This window comes from Enhydra lutris, unplaced genomic scaffold (genome assembly GCF_002288905.1).
Source record: "Enhydra lutris kenyoni isolate GAN:26980312 unplaced genomic scaffold, ASM228890v2 scaffoldscaffold14, whole genome shotgun sequence".
Taxonomy (NCBI): domain Eukaryota; kingdom Metazoa; phylum Chordata; class Mammalia; order Carnivora; family Mustelidae; genus Enhydra; species Enhydra lutris.
In genome coordinates, this window is record NW_019154098.1 from 16,705,940 (window position 1) to 16,720,819 (window position 14,880).

Genomic DNA, 14,880 nt, shown 5'->3' on the forward strand with positions numbered 1-14,880 from the left:
ATAGGAGAGCCAAATAAAAGGGTTAGCTTTGGAACTTGCCTTAAACTTCCCTATGACACGGTCCCCATCGAGGCCATGGCCATCCTCTGTAGATTTGCCTCTGAGGAGCTCAAAGGTTTTCACCCAGTCTTCAAAATTGTTGAATTCACTTTCAAGATCACCATCATATATCTTTAGGGAGAAGGGAGAAGAGAATGCTCAGAGGAAGGAAGGCCCAGGATTGATTTAATGAGAAATGCCAAGAGTCTCCCAAACCAGCCTTGAAATGCACCCACTGGAAAAATCTATGAGGACACTGTTCACTTATTTTTGGCAAAATAAGGCATATGATTGACTCAGCATTCTTAGAACTAAGTACCACTCTGAAATTCATAACATCTTTTGGGTAAACTTTGAAGTTCCAAAAAGTACAGCTAAACCAAAATTTAAACTAAATTAAACTAAACTAAAATATTTTGAGGACATTCAAATCAATAAATGTCCACTAAGCATCTCATGCTTAACACATATGAGATGATGGAATATTTGTTTTTATTATCATGCATATAGACATGAATTTTCCACATGCGAAGTTATAGATGTGTGTACTTTAAAAATGCAAAATTGAATTGAGTTTTATGTTTGGTAATAGAATTAAATCACTTACGCAAATTTCCTTTCAAAATTACTTATCTAAATTTCTTATATTTAATTTTCATATTCCCAATTTTCATATCCATAAATATGCCTCTAGCTAATAGCCTCTAACTAATGTGAAGATGGGTCTGATGGAGCTGACTTTAGTGACAGTTAGAACTTCTGCTATTTGGGGACATCTGGGTGGCTCAGTTAGTTAACCAGCCAACTCTTGATCTTGGCTCAGGTCATGATCTCAGGGTCCTGGGATGGAGCCCCACTTTGGGCTCCATGGTCAGTAGGGAGTCTTTTTGGGGATTCCCTATCCTTCTGCCCCTCCCCCCATTCATGCGCTTCTCATTCTCTCTCTCAAATAAATAAATAAATCTTTAAAAAAAGACCTCCTGCTATTTTGATAATATTTTGAGCATGATGATGTGAAGCTCTGAGAGGTGAGCCAAGGGGAACTCATCCACTGCAAATTACCTTGCTGGATCCAGGCTGACTGATGCAAGTTATGCCCTTTCTTAATATGAGGACATAGACAATAGTAAAGTAGCAAGCTCCATTTTCTTGGCTTGCATGCTTGTTAAGGTTCATTTCTCCGCATCAGCGATTATAATGAAGACAAAGTAAGTTAGTTCAGACAAAGGCATTACTAGGATTGACTGAAGCACAAATAGAACCTCCTTCCGTAGCTTCCCACCCCATCCGTGGCCAACATGGCAGTGTCCACACACCTGCAAGGTAGCCAGGTTGGGGATTTCGTCTTCTTTGGATTTCTTCTTGAGCTTCTTGTCCTTCTTCTTTGGCCCATCTATATTTACCACCACCTCATCTGGTTTCACTTCTGTGGATATTTAGTGGAAATTGTTAGACTTTCTAGTGCTGTTGAGATGAGAAGAAACAAAGTCAAGCTCCTTCTTTCCCTTTGTTCCTGCATGTGTCAGGACTTTCGTTTTCAAAAAGAAATAGTAACATGCTGCTTGATGGGAGGAGATGCCACTCATGGAGCAATGAGGTAACAACAGATACCCAGGGCCAGACATTGTGCTGACCTGTCCTGGTGTAGGTAAGAATTCATTAAACTAGACACAGAGATGGAAAGAAGGAAGGAAGTTGCCCATTCATCCAACTGGCTAAGAACAGGCCCAAGATGGACAGACTCCAAAACTTGGAGTTACATTTCCTCTCAGATCTGCTTAGGAACTTGAGATTCATCTAGTTCAGCAACCTGAGGCTCAGCTATGTTAAGGGTCTTGCACCAAGTCACAAATGTTATTAGAGAGATTACTTGGGAATTTTCCAGGAGCTGTCTCTAGGAAAACACTGTCTGAGACAGACCTTGGGCTCTGCTCTTTTCCAGAACATAAACTTGAACTAGCTAATCAACCTCTTTATACCTCTGTTTCATGATCTGCAAAGTGAAGATACTGTTGCTAATGTCATGAGCCTAGTCTTGGGATTAAATTTGCCAATAAGGAGGGGTCTGAGGAACTGAGTGAGCCTAGTTCTGGTTCTCCTACTTCTTTTGGTATCACCTGAAACAGCACCCAACACTTGCTGTCACTGTTGATTTTAGGTGAAAACCTACAGTTGGCCTGAATCCAGTTTGTGGTCATTTCAAATCCCTGGCCTCTTTCATTTGAACTTCTGCCAAGCCAGATCTACCTGATCCTCATAAACCGAGTTAGGAACCTAAAACCTGGGTCACCTCTATTAAATTTCACCATGCTGGATCTGACCCATCATGCCAGCTTCCTCCTGCTTTTGTTCTGCTCTTTCTACACCAAGACAGGAGCCAGAGTTCCAGCACTAACTGGGTTCAGAAGACCTGAGATCTGGTCCCAGTCCAGCTCAAATCAGCTACATGACCTTTTTAGAGTGTTGTCATGTTTGTGAACTTGTTCCTCATGTGGGAAATGAGGGAGTGGAACACTAGTATGCCTCCTACTGCTTCCTTTTAGTATTTTCTTGCCCCATTCTTAAATAACTTACCTGCATTGCCTCTTTTCTCCTTGGGATTGCTCTCCTTTTCCTTTGAGAAAAGAAGGAAATAAGATTATTGACCCTACCATGCCTCATTTATGAGTCCTGACAGCCAACAGTTCCAATTCCATCATCTCAGCCTTCTGCCTTCTCGGAGATGTCATTTTAAAAGACTATGCAAACTGTCCAAGAAGCCTCCAAGCAAAGCCTCACTGATAGACCTGGGACCCGCCTGTAGCAAGATACCTTGCTATAGAATAGGCGTCCCAAGAAAAGTACCAGCAAGCAGATTTCCCTGCCCTCCATGCACAACCCCCTCTCAGCCACTACCTCTCTTCCCTACTTTTCCATCTCCCTAGAACATCACCCAATCAGCACCATGAGTTCTATCTGCTGGAACTCTGGATCATTGCACCCTGGATTGTTGGGTCTTTGGGTTGATACTAAGGTCTGGGGAGGTTAAGTAGAGCAAGGGGAAAGGACTGAGCCCTCACTGGGAGTGGTAATGTCTGCTTTAGGAGGGAGTTTGGAGGCAGAGACTGCCATTTGGTTTGTTTATGTAATTATAATACCAATATTCATGGGTAGTCCTAGGTGAAGAAACTGTGGTCTTAACAAATGAAAGAATCAGAAGAGTTCCTATGCAATTAAGTGTGATACCACATGACTAATTTTCCTTTCCTTGTTTATTCAAGGATGAGAAATTTTACCAAATTCAGTCATTGAGATTTTACCTGAATTTCTTTACCACTTTCCAGTGGTTCTCCAGTTTTGTAACTCAATCCCTTTCTTGCTCTGTGTGCATGAGGCTCTGCTCTGGCAACCTGTTCATTATTTCCATTTGCAAAGGCCAACTCCTCTGCCTTCCCATATGAACTTAGAATCCTGCTGGAGACCTGGGGCCTTTGATCTGGATATCTCCAGATGCACCTGAAGCCCCCGTTGCTACACCCATCTATCCAGAGACCCCCTTTCTCATGGTTGGACCTTTGAGAGTCTGACAGAGGCCAGATCTCTAGATGCCACGTTGGACCGAACATCCTTCCAGCATTTATAACAGAGTCTGTGTCCTAGGTCCTCTCCAGCTAGAGGATGAGGATTTTTCAATTCTGGAAACTTCCAGGCTTTGAATCTTTCTGCAGTTAACAGAACCCCATCTGAGTAGGGCCTAACTATAGTAGAACCTAGAAGGGGATAATATGGGATTGCAGGGGTGGGGGACGGTGTTGTGGAGGCTGCTGTGTTTTCTCATCCAATCCCTGGACTGTCACAGCCAGGAGACACTCTACCTTCTGTGCTTTCTTCATGGAGGCATAATATTTGGACCACCAGTCAATGACATTTTCAGCAGATTCATCCGCTATGGTCCTCTTTCTCCTTTTGGTCGACCTTCGAGTAGGTTTCCTGGCATCCTGGCAAGGGATGAGGGATGGATTATCAGGGAGGCCTCAGGGATCTGTCTGCCGGTGACTGGCTGATCTCTGGAGAAGGGAGCACCCAGGTCCCTTTGGAAGCAGATGAGGGTGTGAGCAGCTTTTGAAGCTGCAGCTCTCTGTACCACTTCCATAAACAACACTTTAGCCATCAACCCATCCATTCGCTCATTTATTCAGCAAACATTTACTATTATTTAAACACACAGATGTGAGGTGTTGTGCCTGACACTGGGGGTATAAGGGGAATGAGAATCAATCCCCACACTGGGGAAGTTTCATTCAGTAGAGGAGACAGGCGGAAGGCATGATACAGTGTGCTATGGCAGAAAAGGCATTAGTTGACAAGCAATTAATATAAATTTTGTGATTCTCATTTTCCTCCACCGGGGACAATCCTATCTGGCTATGTCACTGTTGTGAGGATTAAGTGATATAATGTAGATAATTTCTTTTTAGCATTATTTCTGATCTGAATGGGTGCAAGTCAATGACACCAACAACATAAGCAGGAGAGGGAGGGATTGGAGAGGCTGTGATACATGAACAGCAGAGAGGAGGCATTTGGGGAGATGACAGTGGTCCCATGACAGACTCATCATGTACTCATCATCTGTGTGCTCTCAGACAACTCTGGAGTAGCTATAACATTCCAGGTGCTCTGTCAAGAGCAAGGGCTACAGAGATCTGTAAAAAATCATCTGTGACCTGGTGAGGCCCACAGCTTTACGGTGGCAACCACACTGAAGCTAGGAATTCTAACAGGAAGTGGCAGGTGCATGGCTGGTGGGATGCAGAGAAGTCCTTGAGGGGCCATAGAGGGTCATACTAATCATAGATAAGATAAGAACAGCTTACAAATATCCACTAATCTGCCTTACTCTGTGTTTTATTTCAGCCTTCACCATGTTCTGGGCAGACAGTCCCTCAAGACTTTTTAAAAACTGACCTCTTCTTTATCAATTGATACACCAGGATTTTGCACTGAAATTTAGGACTTAGAAAGATTCATCACATTCATGCTTTATGGTTCTTTGTGTACTTGTCCATCTTGCCTTCCAGAAGGCTAAAGATAAGAAGTCCCATTTCTCTTTAGACCAGGATTTTGCACTGAAATTTAGGACTTAGAAAGATTCATCACATTCATGCTTTATGGTTCTTTGTGTACTTGTCCATCTTGCCTTCCAGAAGGCTAAAGATAAGAAGTCCCATTTCTCTTTAGACGGCCAGAGAATATGTCTTTTTTTTTTTTTTGTCTTATTTGTCCTCATACAAAATAGGTTCTAAATATTTGTGGAACAGGTCTAGATAAAGAAACAGTTGTCTTTCCAAGCTAATGAATTGCAAAGTGTTTCTGTTCAATTGAATATGGCTGTCACAGTTGGCTAGCACTTGAATTTCATATACGTTGGCTTATCTGATTCTATAGTGATGTTGTGAAGTGGGTATCAGTATATTCATTCTACAGATGAGGAAACAGATGCTCAGAAATGAGAAGATGCTTGGTCACAGTCACAGAGCTGGTAGGTGGGAGGATTAATATCTAGAGCCTCCAGTGCAAAGCTTTGTAGATATGAAGAAGGGTTACATTCTGACCTTAGCTTTACCATCTTTGGGTGGCTCCTGGGCTACAGGTTTGGCTTCAGACTCAAACATAGGAGATGAGTCAGGGATATCAACTACGCTGCTTAGTTGAGTCTGGGAAGAGTCAGGTACCACTGTGGGAGGTGGCTCAACATCCACATAGATGTGATCTGTTGGTGGTTCCTGGGAGGAGCCAAGGCATCCAGAGGGCTCGGTGGCTATTGGCAAATCTGAAAGAGTTGAAATTGGAAGTACATCAGGTTGGGAAACTGGGCTGCAAAACAGGGTGGTCACTTCAGAGACCCAGTACCAGGAATCAGACAGATCTGGATTCAGATACGGCAAGTTCTTAATATCTCCGACAAAATGATGGTGAAAAAACCCCATCTCACTAAGGGATAAGTGAGAGCATGATGTAAGCCTTCTAGCGCATAATCAGGAATCAATAAAAGCTTGTACTTATTATTGATCCTTCAGAGCCATTTTAAATTACTGTGGTCATAAGGAAAATGCCTATCAAGGTTTAGGGCACAGGTCCTCTGTGTGGATTATCTTTTCCCAGTCCCAGTTAACTCAGGGAAACGTCAGAGGCTCCTGAGGTCTCTGAGCTCCCAGCTGCAGGCTAGACTCTGGACCCGTGACCTCGTGTGCTCACTGGGGAGCAGGGGTAGGTTCCTGGACTTTGTGAAATTTCTAACTGGATTTTTGATCCAATGGAAAGGTAAAATCACTGTCCCTTCTTGCTAAGAGTCCTCTCTTCTCCATTTTGTGCTGCAGAATCCAGCCCTTAGAAACATCTCTCAGCTGGGAGACCCCATGGGGTTTTCTGTCCCCAGTTGCTGACTTTTCAACAGCAAAGTTAACTCCATAAACACTTAATAAGCATCTACTCTGTGCTGGGCACAGAGATGGAGAGATCAGCAGGTCAGAATAGAAAGCTCAGAAATAGACTAGAGCTGTAGGCTACTTGATTTATGAAAAAGCTGGCAGCATAAAACAATGGGGGATAATAAACTCTTTGGGGGGGAAATGATGCATTCTATGGAAAAAAATGTAGCCTTATCCCTATCTTAAACCATCTACAAACACAGATGACTGTAGATCTAAATGTGAAAGTTAAAAACATAACACTAATAGAACAAAATGTGAAACAACATTTTTTGTGACCAAGAATTGAGAAACAGTTTTCTAACAAAACTCTGAAAGAACAAACCATAAAGTCTGAAATTCAGATTGATATGATTACATTAAAATTAAGAATTTCTCTTCAAAGATGGGGATCACAGGCAGGTTAGCAGTTATCAGACGAGGAGAAGATATAATCTATAGGATATAGACATCTAGAATATACAAAAAAAGAAAATTTAAAAAAACAAACATAGAACTTGAGCAAGGGATGTGAGTAGGCAAATCACAGAAGGGAAATCAAGGTGGCATAAGTATATGAAGAGATGTGTAAATTCAGTAGTCATCAGAGACAACCAAGCCAAAATAAAAATGAGATACTACTTTATATATGGAAAAGTGGCAAAAACCAAACCAAAACAATACAAAAACTCAGAAATTTGGGTAATAGTAGGAGGTATTGAGGAAAAAGAAAATGGTACTCCACATACAGTTAATGGTAGGAAGTAAACTGGTATAGACTGGGGTAGACTGGGGTAAACCAGTGCAGCTCTCTAGAGCGCCCTCTGGTAGTACTCTGCGGAATTACATGTGCGTGTTCTCTGGGAGCCAGTAATCTCACTCCTGGGTGTACATTACAAAGAAAATCCCCTGCAGAATCCTCCCTTGGGCAGCGCTCACAAGGATATTCATAACAGCATCATTTGTGGAAGTGGGGAGGACAGCATAGGAATACAGTATGAGGGGAAAGGAAAAGCAAAGTGGGGCAGATCTAAAGGTGGTGTTGACAAGCTAACGTGCACACAGCAATTTGGATAGATCTTAAGCGTAGCTTTGAGCACAAGAGTAGGAAACCAAATGAAGATTACAGCATCATATATATGTCATTTAAACGGATTGAATTTTACAAAGAGGGGCAGTGTGGGGCCTGCAGTGGGTAAGGGGTAGGAGTACGGACGGGGAGTAAGGTACATACAGGAGGGCAGTGGGTATGAGACAGAAGCCTTGACCAGAGCAGAGATGACTACACAGCATGAACAGAGAAGTGCAGTTAACTCCTCTCTGCTCCTGAGATCCAAAAGGGAACAAATCGAAGTAACATCAAGCAAAGAAAAACATCAGGAAGTGGAGGCGGAAGGAAGCTGGAGTCATATTCATGGAAGCCTTCTTAGAGGAGCTGACCCTAATGTCAGTCTTGGAGTCAGAATCCAGCAGCTAAGGAAGCTGAAGGATTGCAGGAGAAATTCTTCAGGAAAATCCACTTGACCATGGGGCACCCTCTTCCTGTGGGGTCCCCTAGCAGGCCCTGCAGGCACGACGGCTTTGTAGTCTGAAGCTCCAGAGTCTAGAAGGGGCTTCCTACCCTGCTCAACTTGGGTTCCAACCACCTGGCAAGTGAGGACCAGGGGCTCCTTGGATTTGTACAAAAACTGCTTCAAGCAGTTGATGGTGTAGGTGCCCACCAGGGTGCTCCTCCCGAAAGCTCGCCAGTCCACCACACAGATGCTCAGGGGCGGGTGCAGAAGCTCATTCTCAGGCAGCTCCTGGGAAGAGAGGCCAGGGTGAAAAGGGAGCGCTGCCTGGACTGAACCCAGCTGCTGGTACCCTGCTGACCTCTTTAGGGACAGGAGCAAAGCAAGCCAGGCACCCATCCTCCCTCTGTCCCTGCCTTGTCATTCTGTCCCTCCAGGTCACTCCTGCAGCTGGCCAGAAGTCTGGGGCATTGCCTTCCAAGCCAGGGAATAATTAGCTATAATATGAGGCATGACACTAATATATCATCCCACGTGTAAATTGCAAAAATCACAGACTGCCTATTCAACCGGACACTGATCCAAGTCCAAGACAGAAAACAGATGAAAGTGGATACATTTAAAATGAGCTGAGGGTAAGGGGCCAGTACCCTCCCTCTCATGTCTCCCAGTGGCCCCAGAGACTCAACAATGCCCAGTGTAACCGGTTTGCAAACACCGTACACATTCTTTAATTCCACTTTCTGCTAATTTAGGAGATGTAGCCATTGGAGCTGACAGTGTTGCATAAAGCAAATTTTCTTCACAGTTAGTTCCAGATCAGAACACAAAATGTGTGTTGAAATATTGAAATAAACAGAAGCTCAGGTGTCAAAAAAAAATCACTTTAGAAACAGAAGGTTGCATGTAAGCCACTGACATGCTACATATAAATAATTTTTTTAAAAAATCTAATCACTAAAGTAAGTTTCATTTTAGGTTAGTGGTTCCCAAACTTTCGCATGCATCAGAATCACCTGGAGGTCTTGTTAAGCCAGAGGGGTCTGGGCCCCAACACCCAGCAGTTTCTGATTTGGCAGAACTGGGGCAGAGCCTGAGAATCTGCATTCCTAACAAGTTCCCAGAGGAAGCTAATGCTGATGAATTAGGGGCCACACTTTGGGAACCTTTGTCCACTTACTTTGATTTACACAACTTTAAAAACAAGACAACCCAACAGCAATAACAAAAGTCTATTTTATCCCATTCTGAGATTCTCACTTTTCACCCAATTACACTGTTCTTTGTTGTAGATAGGGGACACCCAAAACTCAAAAGCATCTCCCCAGGCCAAGTGAATGAGGGAGGGCATCTCATCTGTGGAAATGAAGGGGATGAGCGGACAGGAGAAGCAGAGTCTGTACCACTTCAAAAGCATCTGCCTGGATACTGAAGTTCGGGTTGTTCTTGTAGCTCTGGATCACACAGGACTTGACTCCTCGTCCTCCACACTCGATGAGGACCTGAGGGCGATCCACGGAGAGTAGCTGCACCTTCTTCATTTCTCGAACTCCCCAGAAGAGGACCTGATGAAAGGACCAGCAGAGCGCGATCACTCAGAGACCCAGGGAGGAGCAGACATGCGGGCCCTGGTGTGGGTGTGGCAAGTCAAATGTACTGCCAGGGAGCTAAAGAATGTTCTTCTGGGATGGGACCATGCAGCTCCCTGAGGGCCCCATCCTATCAGCTCTGCCTCAGTTCCACCTTGCAATCCCCTCAGACAATGCAGGCAGGTGTGGCAGTGCACCACTGCCCTTAGCCCCAAAGAATAACTCAGTCCTCGCCTGCACCATACCTCCACTCGGTATTTACTCAGCACTGGCCGAATGTTGGCAGGAACTGGATAGATCTGGGCGACATCTGGTGGGTCAATGGGAGGGAGACCTTGCAGCCCAGATGAAGGGACCTACCAAACAGAACAAGTGCTTGTTAGAAGGTGGGGGAGAGACAAGAAAGACCAGTGCCGCCAAGCAACCACCTCATTCATAGGACATTCACTTAACAAAACTAATGTTTCCAGCTTAAATTATAGCTAAGACAGTGCATTTTACCACACTTAATGATTTATTCATTGACAAATATTGATTTACTGATACCTTCACAAGGGTAACCAACACTTAGTGAGCACTTACAATGTGCCACAAAGTTAATAGCTTAATAAGCTTTCAGTAAGCTCACAATACAGAGGGGAGAAGAAAAGACAAGCGGGTCCTCACAAGCTGAGGACTTGTGAGGTCCCCACACTGGAATGACAGCAGAGGCATGGAGAAGTGCTCTAATCTGGTTCTGAGCTCTGAGGCTTAGCTACACCCCCATTACTCACTACAACAAAAGAGATTTGTATTTTTTTTTTAAAGATTTTTTTAAAATTTATTTGAGACAGAGAAAACATGAGTAGGATGGGGGGTAGGAGCTGAGGGCGATGGACAAGCAGATTCCATGCTGAGCAGAGAGTCCAATGCAGGGCTCGATCCCAGGGACCCTGGGATCATGACCTGAACTGAAGACAGACGCTTAACCGACTGAGCCACCCAGGTGCCCCAAAAGATTTGTGTTTATTCAAATAGAGATTACATTTTCATTAGTGAAACAGAAATGAAGTCTTTTGAAGACAGACCTCCAGGATGAAAAGGTATCATTTCCTGTGCATTTGAAGATACAGAAACAGCAGGAGGATAGTTCCTGTGCCTCACTGAAATCTCATACAAAGGGCTTGGCAAGTCTATGAAGGCCATCCCACGCTGCCTTCAAGGCCTGGCTCACTGTGTACATCTTCCAAAAAGCTGTCCCTGATTTGACCCCAATCACTGTGGTGGTTCTCCTACACTTTGGTCCCTGGAATGTAGTGTGTCCTCTGTTGGAAGCTTGATGCAGAAATTAGGGGTCTGAGCTCAGAAACCAGGCCCCAATGTTTGACTCTGTATGAGTCCCTTCCCCACTTTGGGCCCCAAATATTGGGCCAGATGACCTCTCAAGCCCCTTGAGAGCCAGATGCACTGGGGACGTCTGTCTGACTTAACCAGGAGGAAGCTCTGTTTACTTCATTCATTCTCTAAGCCCCTCAAGCAGTGTTCCAGTCCAGTAGATTCTTTATAAATGTTTATTGGCTGACTGACACATTAGCTCCAAATGCTCAAAAAAAGCTTAATTGCTCCTCAAAACAGGCAAAGCACAAACATATCACCACTTCATCTTCACAGACATCTTCTAGCAGGCAATGGCAGATGCGGTTAAGCTAATTACAGAAAAGCTCAGACAAAGAAGACAGCAGATGCTTTGGACACTAAAGAGGCTGGAGACAATGAAGCTGCAGAACCAGATCAGATAAAGGCTCTGGAAGCCAAGAGGACACACGCTCAGTACTGCCCTGCCTGAGCAATTCAGTCTGCCAAACCTCGCCTCTCTGAGAAAGCTAACTGCTCCTCTAGCTCTGGAGGGAAATCCACAAAACAGCTGTGGTCATGGCATAGGTTGGTGCCCTTGGCTGGACTTTTATAAAAGTACCACATATTTCTTCATTCTGGGGCCGCCAGGAAATGTCCTGAAGAAACTTTGTCCCATGGTGCCTGACAGATGCCATTGAACTCAACTCAGACCCTGAAGGGCTCTGTGTCATGGTGGAGGCTGAATGATTTCTCCCAGCCAAGAGTAGACATTTGCACAGGGAAATGGGTCAGCTGCTGGGCTTACAGATATGCCTGGTGTGTAGTTACTTGGCACACGGACCAGAAGAAGATAAAGAACAGTTACAAAGGCAGGAGGGTAAGCATCAGAGGTGGGTCAAATAGGTTGGTCCAAAAACCAATTGCTCTAAAATCCCAGTGGAGACAATACATCAGGACCTCAAAGGAGGTCCAGATGCAGGACCAGGATGAGGACCTAGGGTGCAAAATTTAGAGAGGTGCCACTCTCAGGGTCATGCATGACTCTACTCCCACGCCTGCTCATCTGAAAAGTCACTAATGCTCAGAAGTCTTTTGCATCCTCTGTGTCCCTCAGCACATCACTTACATTTGTGTTACCCCTCTTCTTTGGTGCCGTGGGTAGCACAACCCAGGGCTCCATTGCTTGCTAGTTGAAAATCTGAAAATTTGCTCAGTGTCTCTGAGTCTCAATTCTGTCATTTGTAAAGTGAAGATCAAGATATCTAATTCATAGGCTGCTGCGAAGAATGGCCGAGACAGCATGCAAGGCACCTGGCACACTTTCCAGCACATGTAAGTCCCCTAGAAGTAAGTGTCTACTGGAGGCAGAAAGGTAGAAACTCCACTTCATGCCATCTTGGATTCAGGTGATCTAGGATTGCTAGTGCCCCAAACTACCTCAGAAGCAAATTTAAATCCTCTCACAAGGAAAACATTATCATCCTACATTCAGATTTTGTCTATATATTTTTGTGAATGAGCCAGACACGTTTGAAAATACTGTATTGAGAGTCTACTATGTGTGTCTATTATTGTTGGCTTCCATGTGTGACATGGAGATGAATCTCACACCCCACTTCCAATCCATCAGCCAATCCTGTGGACTCTACCAGAATCCTTTTCCTTGGCTACACTCTTGATCCAAGTTCTAGTTCTCCAATCTGGATTACCTGAAAAGCCTCCCAGTTGACTTCCTTTTATCCCCCTTGTTTCCCCCCCGGGCCCCTTTAGTGTATACCCAATCTATCATCCATGATTTTCAACATAAATCAGACATTAGGCTCAAAATCTTCTCTTGGCTTCTCATCTTTTATAGAATAAAAGCCAAACTCCTTACAGTGCCCCACATGATCTTTTCCCTCTGACTCAATCTACACTATGCTCTAGACACACTGGTGTCCTTGCTGGTCCTTGAACACGCCAGGCATACCTAGGCTTCAGGGCCTGGAATTTGCTGCTCCTGCTGCATCAAAAGCTCTGTGCCCAGATACCAGCATGGTCAACTTGCTTCTTCCCTTCAGGTCTTGACTTCAATACCACCTTCTCAGTGAGGCTCCCTCAAATGTCAACCGGCCCCCTCCCCCAACACACACATGTCCACTCCACAACTCACAGACCTTTTCTTCTTAGGGTGTATCACACCACTGTTACATTATAATTTACATAGTAGACTCTATGATCTTCTCCTCATTAGAATATAAGTTTCAGGAGGGTGGGGAGTTTTGCCTGTTTTATTTACTGATGAATTCTTTTTATTTTTTAAAATATATATATTTTTTTATTTGAGAGAGAGAACATGAGTGGGTGGGAGGGGTAGAAGGAGAAGCAGGCTTCCCACTGAGTAGGGAGCCCGCCTTGGGACTTGATCCCAGGACTCCAGGATTGTGAGCAAGCCGGAGGCAGATGCTTAACTGATTGAGCCACCCACGCACCCCTCATTGATGAATTCTTAAGAATATGCCTGACACATAGTGTACACTCAATAATATTTGTTTGACTGCATGAATGAATGAGTGAAATAGTCCTGCCTTCAAAAATCTTCCCTGCTGCCATATTTCTCTTCAGGATCCTTGCATTGGCCTCTTTCCTGGTCTTCTAGCTTCTTACCCTTTTCTTGTTCATGTCATCCCTCCACATTCCTTCCAGAAGACAAGCCAGCCCACTCCACTCTCCTCCTCTTCTTACGCTGCTTCTTACCTCCAGGACCACTTCTCTGCACCAGTACTAGGCAGAGAGAGGGCCTGCTGGCTTGGGTAGGAAAGGGAAGAGGAGACAATGCATTCTGTCTGGACACAGAAGAGCGGAGTTACTAAATCCTTCTCAGACAGAGAAGCATTTCAGTAATGGAGGTGGAGAGACTGAAGCAAATCAGACACAGATGAAAACTGAGAGCAGCTGGTGACAAATGAAGGCATTTTCCAGGTCTTGTCTTCTCAGCACGTACAAGATCCACATACTAAGATTGTCACGCTGATGATCAAATTACTTTTTGAACAAGCAATCAAATGAGAAGTCCTAATGAAACCTTAATGAATTATATCTCCTGGGCTGATCACCTCTGACAATTAACACTGCTGTCAGGAAGATCTCTGGGTACCCTAAGCAGTGAGGGAGGGAAGTGGGGAGGAGGGATATTCAGCATGGAGGGTGGGGGAGAGGGTGCTCTCAGCAGTGGAGGGAGGAGGTCAGGGGAGACCCTCAGTGTAGAAGGAAAGAGGGAGAGAGAGGAGGGGGGCCCCTCAGTATAAAGGGAGTGGTATGGGGTACTCTCAGCTTGAAGGGAGGAAGAGGGACCCTTAGGTTGAAGGGAGGGGAGGGGTACCTCAGCAGTGGATTGGGGGTGAGGGGGCACCCTCAGCGTGGAGGGAGAGAAGACCATGGAATCCAAAGAGCCATCCCTTAGGAAGCCTGTAGGCACCAGTCCCCCAGCCCCTCACTGAGGGACTAGGGGACTCAGGCTCAGAGCGGGGCAGGCAGCTTCCTGTGGCTAAAGAGCAGCTGACTGAATCCCAGTCAGTCAGTCCTGAGCCCCAGCTTCCTGACACATGAAACAGGAGCCTTGCCCTAGACGTAGTTTTCCTAACCAGCCATTCTTCTACCACATTGATCATCTGTACTATTACCCAGCAAACATTTTCATCTGGTATCATTTTGTTTTTAAAAAGGGAACTTTATGTTGCCAAGTAAAGGAGGATCACTTGCCAGAAATGAAATCAACTTCAGAAAGAAGACCACTGAAAAGCAAATTGGATTATGGAAGGTGAAGCATTTCTTAAGATTTCTTTGCACTATCTTTGGACTGGTGTTCCAAGAAGCACACTTTGGGAAATGTTCCTATTCTCGATATTGACCTTCTTTAAAGGCACTTGCAGATTCCCTGCCCCATTACACTTTCCAGCCTCTCAGCTATCACGGGAA

At 44.7% G+C, this 14,880-nt stretch overlaps 1 protein-coding gene across 1 annotated transcript in view; it reads right to left on the bottom strand.

The window, feature by feature from the left end:
• Nucleotides 1-14,880, bottom strand: part of LOC111146702 (fer-1 like family member 6) — a 118,758-nt gene that overhangs the window by 42,274 nt on the left and 61,604 nt on the right. Inside the window, exons 22-29 of the mRNA XM_022502370.1 lie at nt 9,834-9,944; nt 9,403-9,564; nt 8,110-8,290; nt 5,634-5,851; nt 3,894-4,016; nt 2,614-2,653; nt 1,356-1,465; nt 40-171 (exon numbers count right to left, since the gene is read on the bottom strand). Coding sequence (XP_022358078.1) covers nt 40-171; nt 1,356-1,465; nt 2,614-2,653; nt 3,894-4,016; nt 5,634-5,851; nt 8,110-8,290; nt 9,403-9,564; nt 9,834-9,944 — 1,077 coding nt within the window. The remainder of the gene's footprint in view (nt 1-39; nt 172-1,355; nt 1,466-2,613; nt 2,654-3,893; nt 4,017-5,633; nt 5,852-8,109; nt 8,291-9,402; nt 9,565-9,833; nt 9,945-14,880) is intronic.